General features: G+C 48.3%; 4 protein-coding genes across 4 annotated transcripts; all 4 read right to left on the minus strand.

Moving 5' to 3' along the window:
* Positions 1 to 3,964: 3,964 nt before the first annotated feature.
* CGCS363_v010819 (uncharacterized protein) lies at positions 3,965 to 5,616 on the minus strand (the record flags this gene model as incomplete). The annotated part of the gene is made up of 3 exons (XM_036642668.1): positions 3,965 to 5,204; positions 5,255 to 5,332; positions 5,441 to 5,616. 3 exons carry the CDS (start codon positions 5,614 to 5,616, stop codon positions 3,965 to 3,967), a joined length of 1,494 nt encoding a protein of 497 aa, XP_036491659.1.
* A 374-nt stretch (positions 5,617 to 5,990) lies between these two features.
* EFM2-0 (Protein-lysine N-methyltransferase EFM2) lies at positions 5,991 to 7,220 on the minus strand (the record flags this gene model as incomplete). The annotated part of the gene is made up of 4 exons (XM_036642669.1): positions 5,991 to 5,993; positions 6,132 to 6,383; positions 6,433 to 6,884; positions 6,932 to 7,220. 4 exons carry the CDS (start codon positions 7,218 to 7,220, stop codon positions 5,991 to 5,993), a joined length of 996 nt encoding a protein of 331 aa, XP_036492335.1.
* A 1,036-nt stretch (positions 7,221 to 8,256) lies between these two features.
* Positions 8,257 to 9,351, minus strand: CGCS363_v010821 (uncharacterized protein; the record flags this gene model as incomplete). Its single annotated transcript, XM_036642670.1, has 2 exons — positions 8,257 to 8,399; positions 8,448 to 9,351. 2 exons carry the CDS (start codon positions 9,349 to 9,351, stop codon positions 8,257 to 8,259), a joined length of 1,047 nt encoding a protein of 348 aa, XP_036492334.1.
* A 2,555-nt stretch (positions 9,352 to 11,906) lies between these two features.
* CGCS363_v010822 (uncharacterized protein) lies at positions 11,907 to 14,300 on the minus strand (the record flags this gene model as incomplete). The annotated part of the gene is made up of 3 exons (XM_036642671.1): positions 11,907 to 13,569; positions 13,626 to 13,900; positions 14,127 to 14,300. The coding sequence occupies 3 exons, from the start codon at positions 14,298 to 14,300 to the stop codon at positions 11,907 to 11,909; spliced, it is 2,112 nt and encodes a 703-aa protein (XP_036492337.1).
* Positions 14,301 to 21,693: the final 7,393 nt, after the last annotated feature.

The raw sequence follows: 21,693 nt of genomic DNA on the forward strand, positions 1-21,693 counted from the left end.
TATTAAGTAGTATCTTATATTTAACTATATATTATAATATAACTAATAGTAATAGGTTTTTTTATTAGTTATAAGAGTATTTTATCTTAAAATATAAGTATTTTCTAAAACTAAATTTTATTATTATTATAGATAACCTCTTCTATTATTATATACCTTAAATTAAGATATTATATTAGGTATTAAGTATTTATCTTAAGTTTTTACTTCTATATTTATTAGATTTTAACTTTATTAAAGAGTATTTTAGTAATCTAAAGTAATATATTAAGAAGATATATTTAAAATAGAATAATAATAAGAATAATATTTAGGATTTTATAGAATATCTATATAATTATACTATAGAGATTAGGTATTATCTATTTTAGATTAAGGGCTATTTCTACTATTTATTTATTAACTTTAATAAGATAGAGTATATATTTAATAATATTAAACTATAAAAAGGAGGATAAGCTATAAGTATTAAATATTAATAAGTAATCTAAATTTTTATTATATATTTGCGTGTAATAAATCTTAATTATATTATTATATAATAGTTAATTATTAAATCTATAATTATAACTAATAAAATTACTAAAAAGTTAGCTATAAGCGTATTAGAATATAAAAAATATATTATTATCTATTATTTTTATTAGTAGCTATATATATATTAGTTTTATTTATATAATAATTAAAATATATTATTAATACTTATAATAATAATTTATAATAATAATATATTATTATGATTAGAGATTTTAACTATAGTTAGAGATTTTAACTACTTCTAATTAATATTAGGATAAACTAAAGTATATTATTTATAGATCTAAAATAATAGTAATTTTATTACTTTTATATATATAGAGTAGTAATATTAAATTTATAGCTATAAGTAGACTTTTCTATAGTTAAATATATTATATAAAAAAATTATATATATAGTTAAACTTTATATTATTTTTATTATATTACTCTTTTTTATTATCCTCTTCTAAGTAATATATCTTTATTAATAATATATTACTTAAGATTTTAATCTAATTATCTTTATTACTTTACTTAACTTTATCTTATTTAATTTATAATTATATAAATAATATTTATAATACTAATAGTAGTAGTAATAAAATAAAACTAAAATTTTTTAAAATATTTATAAAGTTAGCTATATTTAATAATAAATAGCTTTATATATACTTATTATATTAACTAACTTTAATTAGTATATTATAGATCTCTTACTTAATAGATTAATATAATATTAAGGTATTAATATATTAAGATAACCTTAACTTACTTAAAACTAATATTATAGAGTTTTTAACTAATATTATTATTATCTTTCTTAGTAATCTAATATATATTCTTATATAAATATCTCTTTCTAACTCTTAATAGTTTAAATAAAGTTTAAAGTAAGATATTATATTAGAGAAGGTATTAAACTACTCTTTATAGTAAGTATTATTATTTATAAAGGATTTAATTAAGTTTTTAATATCTTTAATAAAATATTAAGTAAAACTCTATTTAGTAAACTAAATATCTAATAACTTATAAATTACTTATAAGCTACTATCTATTAATTATAGTTTCTATAGCTTCTTTTTAAACTTTTTATTAATATTATATTACTTATTATAAATAGATATAAACTACTTAATAAAGCTAACTACTTAATTTAAAGCTTTTTAAAGTAAATTTAGTATTATTAGTAAAAATAAATAAATTAAAAATATAATATTTAGTTAATAAGTACTTAGAATATTTAATAATAGAAGAGTTAGTAATAAATACTATAAAATATTTATATATAGCTAATATAGTAGTAATAATACTATTAGTAGTAATAGCTATATATATAAGTTAAGATATTAAAGATAATAATTTAATACTTTTATATTACTATATATATTAATAATAGTGTTATTATTAGTATTAGTTAAGCTAGATTTTAACTTTAATAATAAAAGTATAATATTTTTAGCTTTCTCTTCTATTATTATTATTATTTATTAATTATTATTAACTTTAATAATATTCTTATTTTTCTTATTTTAATATTTTTAATCTTCTATAAATTAGTTATAAAGAATCTTATTAAGTAGTTTTTTAAGTAGTTCTATATTATTAATACTAGCTTATTTAGTTATAATAGCTTTTACTTATTTCTCTATATAGTAAGATTTAATTTTATAGTACTTTTAGCTTAATATATAATATTAGTTAAACTTCTTATTATTTAAACTATTTTTATATCTCTAATACTTTAAGTAGATATATATATAGAGAAGTTATTTATATATTCCCTCCTTCTAATACTTAACGTTTATAAGATTATTAGCTTTATAATTAATTACCTCTTATATATTAGCTAAAATACTTATTTAGTTACTTTTTTAAGGTGTTTATATATTAGTTATTATACTACTAGAGATTAGTATAATATTATATTATTACTTAATAGTAAAGTAGACTTTACCTCTCTCTTTAGTTTATTTAAGAGAGGGGATAATATTAATTTATAGAATATTTAGCTAAGTAACCTTTTTAGTAAATAGATAAATTTAAGTAAAAATTAATATTAATTTAGATATATTAGTAAGTTTTTTTTAAGTAATAATAATAATAATATTAGCTTTCTTTATAATATATAAGTAAGCTATTTCTACTTTAAGTTAAGTACTACTATCTACCTCTTAGTTTTTACTATTTATATTTAATATAAGAGTAATATTAAATCTATTATATATAATACTCTTAATAATTAGATTAAGAATAAGTAAACTATTACTTTTAAGTATTAAGTTATAAATAACTTAGATTTATAATAGAGTTAGTTTTTTATTATTTATATTATCCTCCTTTTTAAATATATTATAGAATAATATAAATATATTATTAGCATTATAGTGAGGAGCTATAAGTATATTATCTATAAATTAAGTAGTTTAATAAAAGGTTAAGTTAACTAAAGTTAAGTTTAGTTAAAATAATAGTATTAATAAAAATAGAGTATTTTAAAGCTAGATTATATATAGTAGATCTTTTTTTTACTTCTTCTATATTATTATTATTTTTTAGTAAGAAGATACTTTTAAAGCTTTTTATAATAATAGAAAGGCTATAAATATATATTTTCTTTATAATATAAATTTAGCTACTATTAAATTATTAATCTTAAGTTTAATCTTAATAATAATAACTTCTTTAGTAGCCTCTTTAGTAGTAATAGCTTAATAAGCCTTCTTAGTAAGTATAATAATCCTAATTAATAGTAAAATAGAGCGTTAAAGAGGATCTCTAGTAGTATCTTATATTAGTTATTATATATATTATTATTTCTATATACTATTAGTAATAAGTAATAGATAATACTTAAAAGGGTTATTATCTACTTATTAAGCTATATAGTAGCGTTTAGGAGGTATTATAATACCTTTAGATAATGAGATTTAATAGAAATAGATTAATTAAAGCTATTAGAATAGGTTAATTATTATATTATAAATATCTATATAGCGTTAGGTAAATTTTTATGTATATATAGGGATTATGCGTGCGTAATTTTGGTAAAAAGGGGGGGTGGATGCTGTTAACGTAATGGAGTGTATAAAATTGCACCTGATTTTTGTGCTGCGTGAGAGCAGTAAGGAGGCAAGCCTGAGGGCCATCATCATTCGTTTCATCGTGCGTCAAGATGGATATCGCGCCTTTGTCCAAAAGAGAAATTATATAGTTTATGTCGCAATGACTACCTAACCCCTATCTCATCTATATCTTTTGCCGTCGTCTGCGGCGATCTTCAACTCGGTAGGGACTCAATCCATTCGCATAAGTCGACTGATCCTGCTTCGACTGCTGTCCTAGAGATAATTTTCGACTTTCGCGCAATGTGCATGCCGCGTCGCACCAATCTCCAAGTGTATGTGATATTTGATCCAAATTACCTCCTGCTCCGTCCCAGAAATCAATCCTGAGGTTGTCCACTTTCGTCGTTCGTGCTGCTTCCAAAATCGAACATGTCCTCCCAGTCGAAGGTGCCGTCTTCGTCGGAACGCATCGTGTCTTCTTCCTGCTTGACGGCATGATCAGAACATTGCGTCTGGCCCGTCTCTGCGCCACTCTGGTCGTCATCAAGGAGAGCCGGGTCCATGTATGGAGTCAAGTCCTGACTTAAGGCCGGATCAAACATTGGTGTGTTGAGAAGGGAGTTCTCCAGAGGGCTGGAGGTATTGTGCCAGCCGTCCTCGTTCATGTTGTCGAGGTATGGAGTCGTCCACGAGGACGTTGTCTCGTTGCTTGAAACTCCAATTTTCTGATTGGACAGCGAGGGCAGCGAGTTTGGAGACGATGCCAGTAAGGTCCCATTTGTATCCATGCCGGGGTACCAAGTCGCGTCTGGGTAGGGGTCAAAGTAGCCCATTTGGGGAGTCTGGAGGTATGAGGCGGAGATCGGGGCTGCGGTCACTGCTCCGGTGTATGGATGATACATTGGCAATGTTGAAAAGCTAGGCGCCGTAGACATGGCGAGGGAAGAGTTGCCTTGAGCCAGAAACTCTGTATCAATTTGGTTGAGTAAGCCGGTGAGAGGCGATACAGCTTGAGCGACGTTCTTGTTCATCTGCGTGGTCTCAGACACCTGGGTCTGGTACCAGGAGGAGTTGTGGGCGACGGCCGGATCGTAGTCGGGGTATGCGTACTGGAGATTTATGACCGGTGGCTCCATCTTCACACGCTTGGCGTCGACGGCGATTTCTTCTTGGAGAGATGCTCCATTCGCCTGCTCCTCAAAGTCATCAGAGTCTCCGCGCTTGCGCTTGGTGGCCGGCTTGCTTGAGCCATTGAGGTTGTACTGAGCCTTGTAGTGCTCCAGGACGGGTTGATAGCCGTAAGGATGGTCAGGATCCCAGATTGGCGCCCAGGCTGGGTCAGGCTGGGGTGGTGGCTGATGGCTGGATATGGCATTGTTCGTGACTCCCGTGGGCTGAGGATATGCTTCGTACCGAAGTGAAGATTGGGTTCGTATCGTTTGCTGGGGATTTCCGGTGAAGGCGCTGTCTTGGCAGTGAAGAGGAGCATGGCCAGTGGTAAAGTGCTGAGGACCGTGGTATTGAATTGGTCCTGGCAGAGTTGGGCAGGGTGAATGCGTGTTTGAAGAACCTTGGTTGACGGAGTTGTTGGGCCTCTTAATCACTATTCGGGTTTTCCTGTGACTCAGTCAGATAATGATACTGGCCCCTTGTGATTGATGACATACTGCTTTGGCGGCGGCGAAGGAGGTGCTGTCTTTCTGGCACCACCATTTGTGGGAAGAGCTCCATTGATCAACGCCGTGCTGTTTGTCGTTAGTAAAATACTTCACCAAAGTAGACAACAGGCTCATTGACACGCGCACACAAAAGGCGCATCACCCGCTTGTTGTCTCTTGAAGAGAAGCACTTACCCAAACTCAGGGTCATGACCGTACTTGCCCTTCACATATCGAAGCTGTGAAGCAGTGAGAGGCTTGTTGAAGCGCTGGCGGTACTGTCTCAAAATCTCATCGCGCTTCTCGTTTTCAAGAGACAAGCGCAGAATGAAGAGAATCTGCTCCTCAGTGTATGTAATCTGACCTACCATGGTTGAAGCTTGTGGTTGTTGGTTTTGAGAATGTGAAGGATGTGGTGGCAAAGAGTGTGGTGATTAATTGGAAGATTGATTGAATGTCTGTTTGTGAACGTGAGCGAGAGTAAAATTGTTGAAAAGAACGCCGAAGTTTGTGATAAGTGAAGGTGGTGGAGGTGGAGATATCCCACGAAGGAAAGGACCACGCTGTCGTTCCTGCAGTTTGTGCTGTGATTCAGTTGGAGTTAGCAAAGCTGGGGAAGCTAGACAGCTCAGCTGACAGAGTGTTGGGGAACGGAAGGAAACTAGACTGGTAATTGCATCTATTTCATCCGACTTCTCGTCTATTGCTGGAAAGCTTCTGTCTATCGTGTAGTCTAGATCTAGGTCTACTTCTTAGTACCCCCGCCTCTTTATGTCTATGTTTCTACTGTGTGGTATGCAAACAATCAAATACATCGCTCGCTTCAACAAATGCTTGCCGTCTACGCCAGCGACTGACGCGCAAAAACACCCCACCAACAGTTTACCGGAGAGCCCTCGTCGGCTTCGCCCCAATCGTCCTGCCCGTCAAGAGTTCCTTCCTCGATGCAGGCAAGCGGGCGTGTTTGGTTCTTCATCGCGTCTCTGAAGTTCTGCAAAAGTCTTTTGGTTGTCTCATCTCTCAACGGAACCATGACGACTGCACGAGCATCCTCTTCAAGGGAAAGTTGCTCTGAAAAAGCACCGGCCAAGAGGCCTGGATGGATGTCGTCGTAGAGCGGATCGGCGGCAAGGACGACCTGTGATATCAGTCAGTCATTGTTAAAGACGCCCGGTGGGATCACCAACCTTGAACTGATTCTTCTTCTCGAAGAGATCTTGGTCGACTTCGTCCTCCCCTGAGCCTCCCCATGTAAGAGCCCCCGCATCGAGCGACCCTCCGAGCTTCTCTACAGTCGCACGGTTGGCTTCGACATTGAACCGCAGGTTTTCCATGATATCGGGCAAGTCGCTCAAGATGACGTGGACCTTCCATAAGGCAGCTGCCGCCAGACCGAGAAGCCCAGTACCGGATCCCAGCTCCAACACGGGCGGGCGAGGCTGGCCAAGTGACTCATCAAAAAGACGGAACAGAGACGTAGGTCCAAGACTAGGTAGGTACTGAGCAAGCACATAGGACGAGCCCCAAGTCTTGAGACCGAGTGAGTCGCCAGTCAGGGGCGGTTCCCGAATAATGAGTTCAAACGTTGGAGTGCGAGCATCCTCTCTGAAGGGCCACCGCCTGGTAATCTCGCCCATTGCTATTTCTTGTCAGAAATTAATTCAGCATGTAGTCTCCCTTACGTACCTGTTCGTCCACAACGCTCCGTCATCCTTTTGCTGGCTTCCGTCCAAATCGCCTCCTTCTCATCGTCATCCTCGATCCATGCAAGTCCGCTCTTGATGATGGAGGAGAGGTACATTGATACCTCACGCCGAAAGTAGGCCGTGGCTTCCTGCTCGTGAACGATATCCGATCGCTTGCGCTTGTGACTCCATATCGGGGGGCAGAGTTCCAGCTGCTTCAAGGTGGTGAGTAAGTCTTCACTTGATGGCTTCTGCCACATTTGAGGGAAATCCTTGGGCTCGAGTGACATGTTGGCGGTTGAATCAAGGTTCTATTAGGGGCTCTCTATTTTATGTTTTCTAAAACACCAAGGGACTCTGATAATGAAGAAGAAGTGGTTGCCGAACAAAGAAAAGGCGCAAGGTGCTCCCGAAAGTTTATGGGAAGGGGGGTTCAGCCACTGGAAAAATTCGCTGGCGGTCTGGACTTTCCGCTAAGGTACCCAAGGGACCCCATCGCCAAAAGCACCCGACACACTGAGACCAACCAACGTTAATGCCGACAGGGACCCTTATCGTTATCGGATGCGCCTGGCCCATCAAACGTGGGGTTCAGATCACTGATCTGGCAGGTGGGGACCCACGTCCCCAAGGGTCTTTCCCTCGCAAGGTTCGTTCCTGCCGCCATTGTTGATTGGTTGGCCTCACATGCAAGGCTGCAGTGGAGTCACAGATCAACCGACCCCACGTCACAGTATAAAATAGGCTGCAATTTCTGCGGCGCTTCCAACTTCTCTCCTCTTTTCCTCTCTTCAAGCACCGTCCTCTTCAACGCTGCGTTTCTATGCTACGAACAGAGAGTTTGTGCGCAAGCACGATCTCTCGAGAAGCTCGTCTTTTCAGAATGGCATATGAGAAATTCGGAGTAACATCTTCACTACCACCCAATGTCTCCTGCCCTGTGTGGGATGACGGGTCTGCCCGCGAGGGTCTGGCGTGACTTCACGCTTGCAATTGGCATCAGAAAAGCAGGGCCCGCAGCCGTCCTCGTGTATACCCTTCGGGGGAAGACGGGGTTCTGGACTCGGTGACCCTTTGGGAGAGTCATTGCGAAGATTGTGCACAGCACTTGAGTGCGATACGCAGCGTCTGGGATCCCGACTGGCTTCGGCTGGGCGGGGGACTTGACAATTCAATTCCGATCATTCTGTTGAGGACGGTGCTTCACTTTTTCTTTTTCAGGTAAGCTGCTCTCTGCTCTCTCCAACGCCCAAGTTCCAAGGATACTACTAACAATCCAAATGCACCCTCATCTCTTAGCTTCACTCATCAACATCAACGACCATATTACCACGTCTCCGAGCGCTCAACAGGGGACGAATCTTTCGTCGGCTGCCACTGCGCATCCTTGTTGTCGGCCTGCTCATTGATGGTATCCTCCTCTTGGGCATGCTCCCTGTTGTCGTCACCATCGCCACCATCCGCCGTTGCTTCTGGTGTCAGTTGTGGTTGACGTTGTTACTCGTCGGTGGGCTCACCTGGGCCAGCTACGGTAGGTAGGTCGAGGTCTCTCCATAGGTGTGCGTTGGATTTGGTGAGATTGCGTGCCCAGATGAACTTCTCGATAGCCTTGCTGCAGGCCTCATGATCCTCGTCGGCATCTCTAGCGAACTCCAAAGCTTCCTCGACAGCGTAGATGACGCCGTTGATGTGACTCTTGATGACTGTATCCTGATCCTGCGAGGTGGCCGTGGGTGGAAACTCGTAGCAAGTGGCGTTTCTCAGACTCGTCAAGCCATGCTTGACCTGTGCTCTCACGCTCCTAAAGCTGGGCGCCTTCTCCCGCTTGCCTGCGGCCTTTCTCTCATCCTCCTCCTTTCGCGCGTTCGTCTGCAGCATGTCGGCCCACATATCCCCCAGTGTGCCCTTCTGCACGAATTCTCTCACGTCGGGAGTGATCTTGTTGTCGAAGTCGTCATGTGCCTTCTTGTACATCCAGTGAGCCGCACTGAGTTGATCGTGAAGATGCTCCAGCGAGAACCTGGCCCCCAACAGCCACTCCTCACGCGCTGCATTGTCGTGGGTGGACGCAGCCTTGACCAAGTCCTTGCTGGCGGTGCTCTTCTCGCTCTTGGCGCTGCGACGACTGCCCTCGCGGCTGCTCCTGTCCTTGCGATCCCGCTCAGGGCTGTCGTTGCCCTGCTGGCCTCGCCGAGAACGTCTGGCTTCCTCGCTCGACCTCGGGGATACTGGAGGCGAGCGTCCATTGTTGGCGTTGGAGACGGTGGGTGCGGCGAAGGCGTAGACGAAGCCGTTCCGGGGCAGCGGCACGGGCAGCGAGGACTGGAGGGCGTCGAAGTGGAACGCGTCCTGTGTCATGCGACCGTACTCGTCCATGTAGACTGGTCGGCTGTGATGCGGGATGAAGCGTTCTCGTGACATTGCGCTGGCTGCTTGGGAGAAGACTTGAAGCGATTTCGAAGACGGCGACGATGTTGCCTTGGATGATCAGAGTTACGGCTTCTGGATTCTGGTTGGGACTTTGGTGGCATTGTGCCGGCGTGGGTCGTATATATCTGGGGTCGGCTGTGGCAGCTAGCTGTCTTGCCATCGCAGTGAAGCTCCTTGAACCTTTGTGGTGAATGTTGTGGCAGAAGCCTGCCATGCGATGCCGTCCCCAAGCATCATCTCCCACAAAGCTGCATAGACATATATGCCTGCATACAAAGGAAGCCGCACAAAACCGATGCGCCGGCACAAGACATGCATTTCCATCCGGACTCAAGCATATTCATTCTACATTCATTCTACAGAGTCCAAAAACTCTTTTGCCAGATCAACTCTGAGAGCAAACAAGCCCCAAGTTTGTCCCACTTTACACCAAACGCACCCATCGCTCGCTGGCTTCCAACAGAGGAGGTAGCAACCTCTTCCAACAAGAGATCTTGCAAACCCGAACCCCAATCTCTCAAATGGTATCTCCAGGAATTTTAGAAGGAATAATGTGACTCTTGACGAAAGCATCTACCAATGGTCCCGTCCGCGGGTATCCGCGCCACCCAGAGGGCGGGCAGGGTGACACTGACCCAAGTGGCAATCCGGGCTCAACCGCGCCATCATCCCGGGGGTTGGCCCAAAGCTTAAAAAACGACAACCACACTACGGCGGCCCGGAAGGCGCGGCGGCAGCGGGGAAAAAGAAGGCCAAGCTAAGGGACGCGCGAGCCGCGGGCGCGGGCGGGTGGACGGGCGGGCGGCCCCTCCTGCTTCTCAATATGCCCCCCTGCTCGTTATTACGGTCTTCCCGTGCCACCCCTCCCTTCGTTTGCCAACATCCAACATCCAGCATTCCGTCGCGCATGTTCTGGAAGAAAACGAAGGGAACACCCCCCGATAGAGCCAATCCATTTCCTCCTCCACAACAATTAAGTTTGGGGGAAAGGAAACCTCGGATGTGATCGACTACAGAGGGAGTACGAAGACGATACATTCAAGAATGTTGCCACCGAAATTCATCATGTTCGGCGGCGGGCGGCGGCGCGGCTTGGACCAGAAGCTTTCAGCGGCGCAGCGCACGCACCGCCGCCCTCTTTTTATGCGTCGTGCCACCTCGGCTTACATACAATCCTTCCGTCAGCTTGTACGAGAGCCTCGTGTGATGTGTGTATGTGTTTCTCTCCAAGGCTCTAAGACGGGGATAGGAAAAAAGAAATCTTGCCTGCTGAACACGGACTTGCGGGGTGCCGAAAGGGGTAAGAAGGAAGCAGGAAACACATAACACACACGCATCACATGTCTTCAACGGTCAACCCCGAACGACCTAGTTTACAGGTAAGACAAGCTAGGCAGATGGAATACCAAAAAAAAAAAAAAAAAAAAAAAAAAAAACAACCAATCCTTCGAGGCGAATCGATCGCCCGACACAAAATACGAGCGATGGAAAATAGGGGCCCGTCACGAAACAGAGAGACAGACAGAGGGCGCCCCGTCTTATTGCCGTTGAAATCAACTTTAATGAGCCAAAACACGAAATCCCTCCCGTAAATATTGCGGGGAGCTCTGGTGGATTCCCATCCCATCCCGCGGCGCCCCCTTTCCGTTCTGTACGTATCCGTAGTGCAGAGAAAGAAAGGGAAACCAGCAGAGACCCAGTAATTCGCAGTAGCAGAAATTTTGGGGACCTTGATTTTTCGCGAACCTTATGTGGGGAAAAGCGAAATGATCGACGTCACAAACTGCAGCATCGACAACAACAACAAGCACAAGGAAGGACGGAGGGGATGGGGATGGATGCTTCCCCTTCTCTACTGTTGTTCGGATTCATTACTTCCTGGGATATACGTCCCACCTGCATATGAAATGCAAGCTGCAGCTGTGGATATGGCCAAAGGACGCTGCAGCGCACGGCTGTTTGCATCGCTGCAGAGCGGGAATGACGTTGACAATTTGCATAAAAAAGCGGCAAAGATCAGCTAGACGCCGTTGCACAACATGGGCTGTCACATGGGGGAACAAAGGACATGTTCATCATGAGGATATCATTTTCGATTTTTGATTTTCTGTGTGGGTGGCTACCTCGTGGTATCAAAGAAAATGAAGGGGAGGGAAAAAATAGTAAACCTCCCCCGGAAACCAAGAGACGATGTCAAAATACTGGCCCGTATCCACGGTGTTCCAGCTCGGTTTTTTTGTCCATGCAATCCTATATGCTGGTCGCCAATGCCGCCTGACCTTTGATGCAAATGCCATCCAGTCCAAATAATATGAAAAGAGAAAGGGAAAGAAAGAATCATTCGCTGTTGCTGATGCTGGTCTCATGTGGCCGTCCTATCCAGGATCTGGCGAGATATCCCCGTGAATTAACGCTTGAGGGGAAAAAAGAAAATCAATCAAAAAAGCCGCCGCAAATCAAGTTTGCCTTTTCGCCTCATCCCTCTTCGCTGATCTCGTCAACACGTTCCTCTTGAGCTGTCGGGGCTGTCCGTTCTCAGGCGCCTTCTAGGCGACCGCGATGGGAGGCGGGCACTCCCTGTAGATCTCCGTCTTCATGACCTTCAGTCGTTCGCGCATGTCGAGCAGGTCCGCCATCTTGTCCTCAGGCGGGTGTGACATGTCGGCAATTTCCCAGTGCAGAGCCTCATACTTTTCATAGAACAGCTTGAAACGCTGGGCCTTGCTGACCAGGTCGGGGCTAAGTCCGCGTTGGCGCTTGGGGGCGGCCTTGGCCCGGGCGCTGTCGATGGAGGAGTCGGAAGATTCCATGGCCTTGCGCTTCTTGGGTGCTGACTGTTCGAAGTCTGAAGCATTCGTAGGCGGTGACGAAGCCAGAGGCGAAGACTTGACTGGCGATGTGTTCTTGCTCTTGAATGACACACCGGATGAATTGCGGGGTGAGGCATGCGATACATCCGCGGGAAGCTGCTTGAGTTTGACGGGTGCCTTAATGGGCGCCGCCTTAGGCTGCTTCGCCCGTTTCGCAAGGGGCGCGCCAGAACTTGAGCTGCTGTCGTCTGCTTCCTCCTCTCGGTGTCGCTTAGGCGGCTGCGACTTGACCGTCTTGATTACCTCCCGCTCAACTGACCTCTCCTTCGGCCGCTCAATTGACTTCTCCACCGGTCGCTCAATGGGCTTCTCAGGCCTCTCGGGCTTCTCAACCGGCTTCGGCCTAGGCTTTGGCGCGGCAATCTTGGGCTTCGGTGGCAGAGAGGTATCCGGCTTCTTCTTGGGTGCAGGGACGGGGGCGGCTGCCGCGGGTGCTGGTCTGGGTTTGGCTGCCGCAATGCTCGCCATTGGCTTGTCCTCTGACGATTCTGAGTCCGAATCCGAGTTCGTGATGAACTCAGCGGAAAGAACCTTTTTGCCGGGGCCAGGCGCCTTCTCCTTCTTCTTTTCTGCGGCCGCCTTGGCTGCGGTAGCGGCCTTGCTTTGCGACTTCCACTTCTTCGCCGGGGGCGGGTCGGGGGCAGCCTTCTTTGGCTTCGGCGGTAAGGGGTTTGATGAAGATCTTGACATGGTTTCGCTGCCCTTCTTGGTTGTTTCCTTGAGAACGTCTTCGTTGTCGTCGGCAGGCTCCTGCACCTGAATCTTCGGTGGTGGAGCGGCAGAGGCTTTCGCGATGTTCGCTTGCAGCTTGCTGAGAATCTTGCCCTTGCCTCGCTCCTCCCTGGGCAGGAGCTTCTGCCACTCGGGTTCCGTCGTTGCCAGTCGCATCTTATCGAACTGACGGATCGCGTTGTCGATCGCTTTCTGTCGGGTATCTTGGGTATCATAATCGTACTTCCACACGTCCAACTCTTTCCAGTAGTTTTTTCTCAAAGCCCACTTCTGCGCGTCCTTCTCGAACTGGGCAACCTTCTCCAGAGCTGGCTTGAACTCTTCCTCCTTGCCACTCCATAGGTCTTCCAGGTAGTCTTCCGACCGGTCTTGCACAGCAAGTTCGTGGACGATCATGGATCGCTGCTCCTTGAACTTCTCGACGACTTGCTGTGAAGATGAGAAGACGGCGTTCGTTGACGGGGAGCTGACGGCTACCAGCGCCGGCGATGATGGCGAAGACTTTCCGCCTCCATTGCCGTACGAGGCCATGCTCGACAGCAGTTTCGACTTGGCTTTGGTTCCCGTAGCCTTCTTCGTCGGCAGTGGCTTGTCCATAACCTGCGACCTATTTGCCCTGTTAGTTGTGCCACGGCCAGCATGACCCATTCACCGTCCACATACGTCTTCTTCGATGCGTTGGCCGCTTTGATGGAGTTCTGCAGGTTCTCTGTATCCGAGTCCATGCCTGACGACGAGGTGGAAGGGGCAGGCTTGGCCTTGGCTCGCTCGGCCTTCTTGGGTGCCTCGGAGCCGGGGAGCTTCTTCCATAATGACGTTGGCTGCGGAAGTCGTGTGGCTCGTTTCGTCGAATCGAAAGGTTTCGTGAGGAAGAGGTCGGAAGGAAAGGAGTCGGAAGTCGGCGAGAGGGTATGCGCGCTTGAGCCGTAGAGCAGTGTCTTTGCAGGAAGGTCCCGTCAGCATACATGAAGATAAACTCCCTTCGAAGGGTGGGTTGCGTTTAGGAACAATGCTGAGGCTCGCCGCGGGTGACGTCGACTGGTAGCGACGCGGCGTTTGTCATGCATGCAGGCTGGCCCAGAAGGTGGTTGTTCCCGTCGGCGAGACAATAGGATTGTGGCCGGGGTTCTCGGAATGCAAGGCAAAACAGTGGTGATTACTTACTGGGCTGCTCCCCAAGGATAGTTGGAGGTCTTCACCACTCTGTACGCACTTGATCAAGTCCTCGAGGACATTGTCGGAGAGGTTGATGGTGAAGGCTTGAGGGGGCACGGGGTTGCCCGAGGCGGCCGAGCTCTCAAGAATGAGGCCGGTATCCGGAACCCTGATCGAAGGCATCGTGGATCTCGAGAGGTCACGCGAATCGGTTCGGTTGAAGGCGGGTTGCACCTCGCATGCTCTGGCTCGGGGTTCCAAGGGAGCAATGAGAAGGCAGACGTGTGTAAGGTCGGATTGGAGGCTCGGAGAAGGGAGTTTTGCGTCGTGGGAGTGAGTCGGCGGTGGTTCGTTGCGGGAAACTCCCGGGTTGTTGCGTATATTATTCTCGCAGGTGGACTCTGGGGCGGGTAAGTAAGGCAGGCCAGGACGTCACTTTTCCATAGCCAGTGGACTGGGCTGCAGTTGGGAAGTGAAGGCCGGTTGTGCCGGTGAATCACTTCTCGTCTGAACAAAAACCCAGAAACCAATGTTGCAAAGCAGTAGAATAACACAGTAGAGGTTTGCCCCGGAGGGAAGAGTGGTGGTGAGGAGGTGAAGGTGAGAGAGGAAGTCGAGATCAGGAACAGGAGGAGAGAGAGCACATACGCTTTGGCCGTGGCCGTGGTGGTAGGTAGGTACGGTATTACGGGATGGGAAGCACAGCCAGTCAGCCCAGTCAAGGTGCCCGCCCAGGTTCCGCCCCAGCCAAAAGGTATCCATACCTTACGGGCCAGGAAGAGAGCGACGAGAGAGACAGGGCCAACTTGGGGGTGAGGTGTGAGGGACCTGACTGACACTGAGAGCCCAGCAGTCCAGCGCACGCCGGACCGCAGCAGGGCCATCCACCACGGCCGCCTCCAGACGCAACAGGGCACCCACCGGCACGAATTAGTGCGGGTACCACACGAGGTACTTGGACACTCCGGAGAACATGACCTGCAGCCCGCTGGATCGACCGCTAAAGGCTGCTGGAGGCAAATCGATTTACTGGCAGACCAAGTATGCATCATGTACTGCCCCCCATGCAAGACAGGGTTGCGGCGCCTGGGCAACAAGCGGTACTTGGCAGGTACTTTGCTGAGTTCATCGGCTGAGTTCCCAGGAGAGTGAAGGAGGGAGAGGGGGATGGGGGGGGCAGAATGAGGAAGAATAGACCCACTCTGCGTGCGATCTCAAGGGCAACCAGCGTCTGTGACTGGCTGAGCAGCCGGTCGCGGTCGGGGGGTCTGGTCGCTCTGCTGGTCACCGGCGCCTTGTACCTCAGGTACCTCCTACCTTTTTGGCGGAACGACAGGGGGATCGGGGATACCCACGACAAGGGGGGCAGCCTATGGGCGATACCTCCCTCAGGTACCTTTCTGCTGCGAATGCTCCCCAGCCAGCCCAAGTAAAGTAATCCGCAGTGCACCTGAGGTAGGTAAGGTAAGGCAAGGAAGGCAAGGGCATGGTATTCTGGCTTTGCAGACAATAATAACTTCCGACCAGCCTAGACGGGGAAACGTGAGGCAAAATTCGGGATAGAGCGTGTGGGCTGGGCTGGGCTTGGCTGGGCTGTCATTGTACTACAAGACGGCACGGTTTGGTTTGGGTGCCGCTGAGTGTGATGACTGATGGGCCATGACGAGGTGGTGAGTTGGATCACTCAGAGCCAGTCACGCACTCATGGTGCCACATGGGCAGAACACATCATGGGCACCCCCCCAAGGCAAGTCGGCCCTGGATATGGAGATGGAGATGGAGATGGTGATGGATCATGGAGCCGTGACCGCAAGATCAGAGAGAGAAAAGCGATAGAGAGAGATGGAGAAAGACTGGCCCTGGCAACAATAACAGCAACAACACCACCACCACCGCAACGACACGACGGACCAAGTGGGCAGTCCGCGGGCGAGAGTGGCTAATGGCATGCATCAAAACGTCCGCCGCGGCAACTGGGCAAAGCCTTCCGACAGCGGCCGTCGAATCCCGCGAACCTCGTCCCATGCCCATTCATTTACCGTATTTGTTGCGTCTCTTTATTTCTGTCCGTCTCCCCGACCTCCATGTCCTCATAAGGGTCCACACTTGACAGGACGATATTGAAGATGTGAAAATAAAACCGTAATAGATGAAGAAGAAACTGTAAAACATGCCTTTCCGGGCAATGTAATTGCTCCCGGCCTTGAGCGGGAGAGACACCGGAGACACATCAAACCTGCTGCATCGCACTTACGGGAAAACAAAATACACACAAACTAACCAGACTGGCTTGCGCAGGGTAGGTGGTATTTGAATTTGTATGTATTTTGGGCCTCACCTTCCTCCTTTCCCTTGAACTCCAGACAGGTCCCTGAGAGGCTGGGATTGATTGGATCTGTCGTCCCGCTGCCTGGTCCTGTTCCCACCATATGGAAAAGTTCCTTGACCCCCTGTCGTATATTGACCTCCGATTTCCTCGCTCTCCCTCACTACGCCCGCTCATTTGTGATGAGATTCCAAAACGGAAGTAAAAAAAGTTCAGGTCGGGACGAGCAGTCGCTCGACAGATACAGCGGTTAACGGAAACGGCACACCAGGCAGGAAGGGACGTGGCAAACCAAAACCGCTGCGCTATTTGTCTTTGTCTCGCTGTTTCCATGGACCGCTGCCATCGTTCCAATATCTTTGGCCGATGTTTCTGGTCCTGTGGGGAGGGACAGAAACATGGTGCAACCGTCCGCCGGCTTGGGTAAGATGGGCATCTTCCCTTGAGAACGGCAGGCCAGCCATACAGCAACGTGAAGCGCTTCTACAGCGCCATTCGGGTCTTTTTATTGTTGCTTCTTTGCCTCAAAATGTTTGAACGACGGGCTATCCGTCCAAACTTGACACACGGCCGCGAACCTTAATGGGAACTGAACTGGAGCAGTCAAGGGCAGAACCGCTTTGTCCGGCTCAGCCCAGTCCCTGGTCGACCGTAGCTAGCGGATCTGCCACCCGAACGTGGCTCTCGCCGTCTCAACTGTAACATCGTTACAAACCTCCCTCCAATCCCTCGCTTTCTCTCGCCGGCCTTTGCCATTCTGCAGCATGCGCACAGCATATGCTTGAGCATACATAGACCACCTCGTCATCTGGTAATCCGCGGATATACGTGCTTCCGTAGGCACGCGATGCACATAAGATGAGATGGTAGAGACCACTCGGCGTGCGTAGTGAGAACGCATTGATTGGAGTATCAACGGCCCATTTTTGGCCTCGCTCCCCGACCGTTGGCTGTCTGCTGCGGCAGAGTCCTCGCACTCTTGACAGTCCCACGATTGTATTCGTAGGGACGACGGCGATCCACTTGCATGCTACTGTGCAGCGCTATCCTCAGGTGAGAGACGGTCGTCTCCTGTCTTGGCCTGGTGCTGCAGTGCAGTGCTGCCCTCCTCCCGAGTGGGCTGAGTACCCAGGACGTACCTTGACTGCAAAACACCGCTGGCCCCTACCAGACGGATACCCGCGGCGAAGGTTCCAAGTTGCGTAGTGGGTGCACTGGGCTAGGAGCGGCTAGTGCCCACCTTGCTGGGCCTCGAACAGAGGCAAATGTCGCTGGTTTGATGACTGGCAATGATTGCTGACTTTTGATACCGGGGGAACTATCCCGCCAAACTGGTCACCGATAGGGCAGTTGGCCGGCGTACCTTGGGGCATTTTCTGGCAATGGCGCAGATTGAAACGAACAGCAGCACTCTTGGGTCGAGTCAGGGGTAAATCGTAGACGGCTATGACAGGTCCTTCTAGAAGTGTTTTCTACCCCTTCACTTTCGCTTCGCCCATGCTGCTGTTGGCAGAGCCTAGCAGGGCGTGACAGGCTGACCATGGTGCTGTTGCTGACCTCATGTGGCCCTGCGCTGTGTTCCTTGGCCTGGGTTGACTCTTCGGTCGGTGGCCGGCGACTGATGGGATTTTGTCGCGCGTAACGTTGACTTGGCAGATGGTACGCAGTACTGCGTCGTGCTACACGCCGCATGTTGTCACTGGTGCTCCGATGCGTGCCTGACGAGCCCCATTTTGCTCAGGATACGTCTGCGTCAGTATGTGCTGTACCCGGTTCTGGTGTACCTGCCCAAGGCCGCCCGCCACGACACCACCCACGCCATATCCATGCCACGCAGAACGCATTCGTTCGACTTATTGTCGGGAAATGCTGAGAGTCATCTGTGTTTGGTCGCCGCTGTTATTGCGGCTGGCGGAACTGTACGGTTCAATAGGGCCTACGGCGGGCGGGACGGAAGCACGACCTCGAGGGACCGAATGGAATCGAGGTTTGTCTCTTGTAGATGGTCCCGGCTCTTGCTCGGCGCAGGGGCGGAAAGCGAGGCGTGGCATCCGTCGTCCGTCCGTCCGTACCTTAAAGGTAAAGACAAAGTCAAAGTGAGGCAAGGTGAGGTGATGTGAGGGGGCAGCACGCGGGAGCAAACAAGCTACGTCGTCGAGGTCGTCTCTTGTTGAACGGAAACTGGAGTGACGAAAGGGCGGTTGTAGGTACTGCGGTATGTAACTGGGGTTTCCAAGTTCCCTCTTCTCTGGCTTCCGCAGCGACGGCTGCAGGAGAGCGGACCTCATGAGGGTCCGTTGGGTCTAGCCTCGCTTGCTCTGTCACTTGATTCCCCGCTGCGGGAGTACATTGTTGAGCGTGTAGATGTATTCGCATGTATGCACACATGGCCTCGGAGCTTCTGCGTCGAGCTGCGGTTGCATGCTTTGTTGTTCCTGGATCCTGAGTCACTGACGACAGCGATTGGCAAGGTGTAGCATGCGCTCATTCGTGATGGAGAGGTCGAGATGGGTGACTAGTAGAGCCACGCAAATTTCGGTGAGATGAGAATTCGGGCGGTCTGCAAAGGGAGGCAAGAGCGGTCTGAAGCTGTGTTAGGGGTCAGTACGAATTTTCGCTTGAGATGCCCAAAAGAAACCAATTAGAAAAAAAGGAGACAAGATGGCTGACTGGGAGAAATGCAAATCGCATGGTGTGAAGTTCGGTGGCCTTCGACACAAGACAATATTAATGAGGCGGTCGATAGAGCAAAGGCTCTCTTTCTCTCGCTCTCTCGGCTGCCATCTGCTATTCGCTCCCGGGAATACTCGAGGCACCAATGGCGGTTGAATTGTCGACCGCATGAGTTCTTCCTGACGAGGTGGTCGAGGATACTTTTGCCGTAGTCGCTGTCACTGTCGCAGTTCGGTTCGCTATTGCTGGTACCGGCGCCGCTGCTGGGCTTCCCGCTCTCAGTGCCCAAGCACCCAAGTATCTCCCTCTCGCCTATACGTACAGGCTACAGAGAAGGTAAGGTAACGGCGATGATGTGCCGGGGGCACGGGAGGACCGCTTTGGTTGCAGCCACGAGGTCATGTACCGCTGCAGTACCTCTCGATGGAGACTGCAATTGCATATGTGGATCCAGTGCAGGTACGTACCCAGTGTACTTACTAAGGTGCCTTAGCAGGCACTCACTTGGGTGGCAGCCACACTCCTCGGCTGGCAAACCCTTGGTCCAGTGAGCTCTTGGCTTGACAACGCCTCAAAGACTCCATGAGCCGACGGTGTGTTTCCCCGGAATGACGAAAAAGAAAACTCCAAATCGATGCAGCAAGACCCAACAACTGAGCTGCCCCGCGAGGGGTACCTGCCGCCCGTCCATTTCTTCTGTGCAGCACGGGATGGATCCGTATACACGCAGCAGACAATCAACTCTTGACGTCCTCGGTCGCGAAGACCTTTCTTCTTTTCCCACGTTGCTGCCCCCTCCCTCCTCGGACGGTTTTGAAATCAAGAGTTGAGAACCTGTCTGCAGTCCAAGCACCTTGCCTTGCCGCGTTGCTGCTGCGTACCGGAGGTAGGGAGCCGGGGTTCGGAAGAGCTGCGACTAATAAGCCATTCGGGTCCCCGTGCTGCCAAATTGAAAGAAAGACCCGTTCTCGTCTCCGCAATAGCTTCCTCGGGGCTTAGGAGCATGGTGCGCGATGATGGGTGATGCCTGAATTAGGGGTCCGCTGGTTCGCCCTCTCACTTTCTGCGCTCTGCTCTTACGGCGTGCGCAGTAAACCACCCGTCTTGTTTCCCCATCAAACCACTCAATGAACACTGAGTTCGGCCAACACAGCCGATACAGAGCAATGTGTCGATGCCCAGGCGCTCCTGGTTAGAATCGCCCGTATGGCAAGCCTGCGCCCATCCGCGGACGTCACACGGGACATTATCATGGCTGGGATTGGATACCTCAGACCCAAGTTGCGTACCGGTACTGACTGAGGCTTGGTCTCTAAAGAGGCGTATGATGGGCAACCTCTCAGCGACCGAGCCTTGCCCAGATGACGAGGCAGCACACCCAATCACCTTGGCCAGTTGGTGCGTCTATCCAGTCCACCTTCGGTGTAAAGCACGGCGCAAGGCGAGCTCGTGCTTGATGATGACTGGGGGCTGCCGTAGCCTAGAGGCTGCCGATCGATCTTGGTTGACGACGTCTGGCAGCAATCCCGGTGACAGGCACACACACACGAGTTGGCTGCACACTGCCACATGTAGAAGTGAATTGAGATGAGCTGGGTTGCCTTGTCCGACCCAAACTTATCTCTGCCAGGATGACGGCTGAGGGCAGCTGGAGATTCGTCCCCGGCGGAAGGTGCTGTACGTCTGGATCGCCTGCCAAACACACCCAAAGCCGTTCGGCGGGTGCATTGGCCTTGGGAAGGTGCATGTCCTCGTCCCAAATGCCACTGAAACACTTTTCTATCGCGGCCTTGTTTTTTTCTTCTTCCTTGTGTCTTGCGGTCGTTCTTTTGCTGTTTTCCCTAGTAACTGACGGCAGAGACACGAGCGGGGACCCTGTTTCTGTTCTGTTCCTGTTTGAGACTTGGGCCGAATCGAGCAACGGCATCTTCCTGCTTTCATCCAAGGAATAACGTCTTTCTCAGTTAACCCGTCAGTAATGGCCTCCCCACCTGCTCCTGTCACGAGATGGAGTCCTCGCTGGCAAGAGGTAGCAGGTGACAGTCGGCATAATGGGCCTCTGGGGTAATGGCTTGACGAGGTGAGAGAAAACAGTCCAGGAAGACCAACTCAAAACACTGGCCAATATTCCCACCACTGCCTCGTTACCGGCGTGACAGGGTAGCCTGTGAGCAAACCTGAGGTGCATTTCAAGAGGCTGTTGTGGTGGTACACCATCCATCCGTCACCGGTGCCACGACCACGTTCATGTCAGGTACCTCACATTGTCTCGGCGCCACCAAAGAAGGAATTCACCACTTTACTGGCCTCATGCCGTCATCTGCAGTCTCTTGTTGACCAAACTTTCTTCCACCAGCCGCGCTTGCCTGCTTGAATAACGCCCCGGAAGAACCAAGCGAGTGGTGTTTGAGACGATGCAGTCGATGAGGCTATTAGAGGCTGCCGACGAACTGCAAGCTGCGAACTGCAAACCCCCAAAACCCAAAGCCCAGGGCATTTACCAGCACGGACGGCATGGCTTCAGCCGGACTATGCGTTAGCACACAGTTCGCCTCTCCTGCACGATCCAGACACAGA

This window comes from Colletotrichum siamense (assembly GCF_013390195.1).
Source record: "Colletotrichum siamense strain Cg363 chromosome Unknown KSG_Cg363_contig07, whole genome shotgun sequence".
NCBI classification, from domain to species: domain Eukaryota; kingdom Fungi; phylum Ascomycota; class Sordariomycetes; order Glomerellales; family Glomerellaceae; genus Colletotrichum; species Colletotrichum siamense.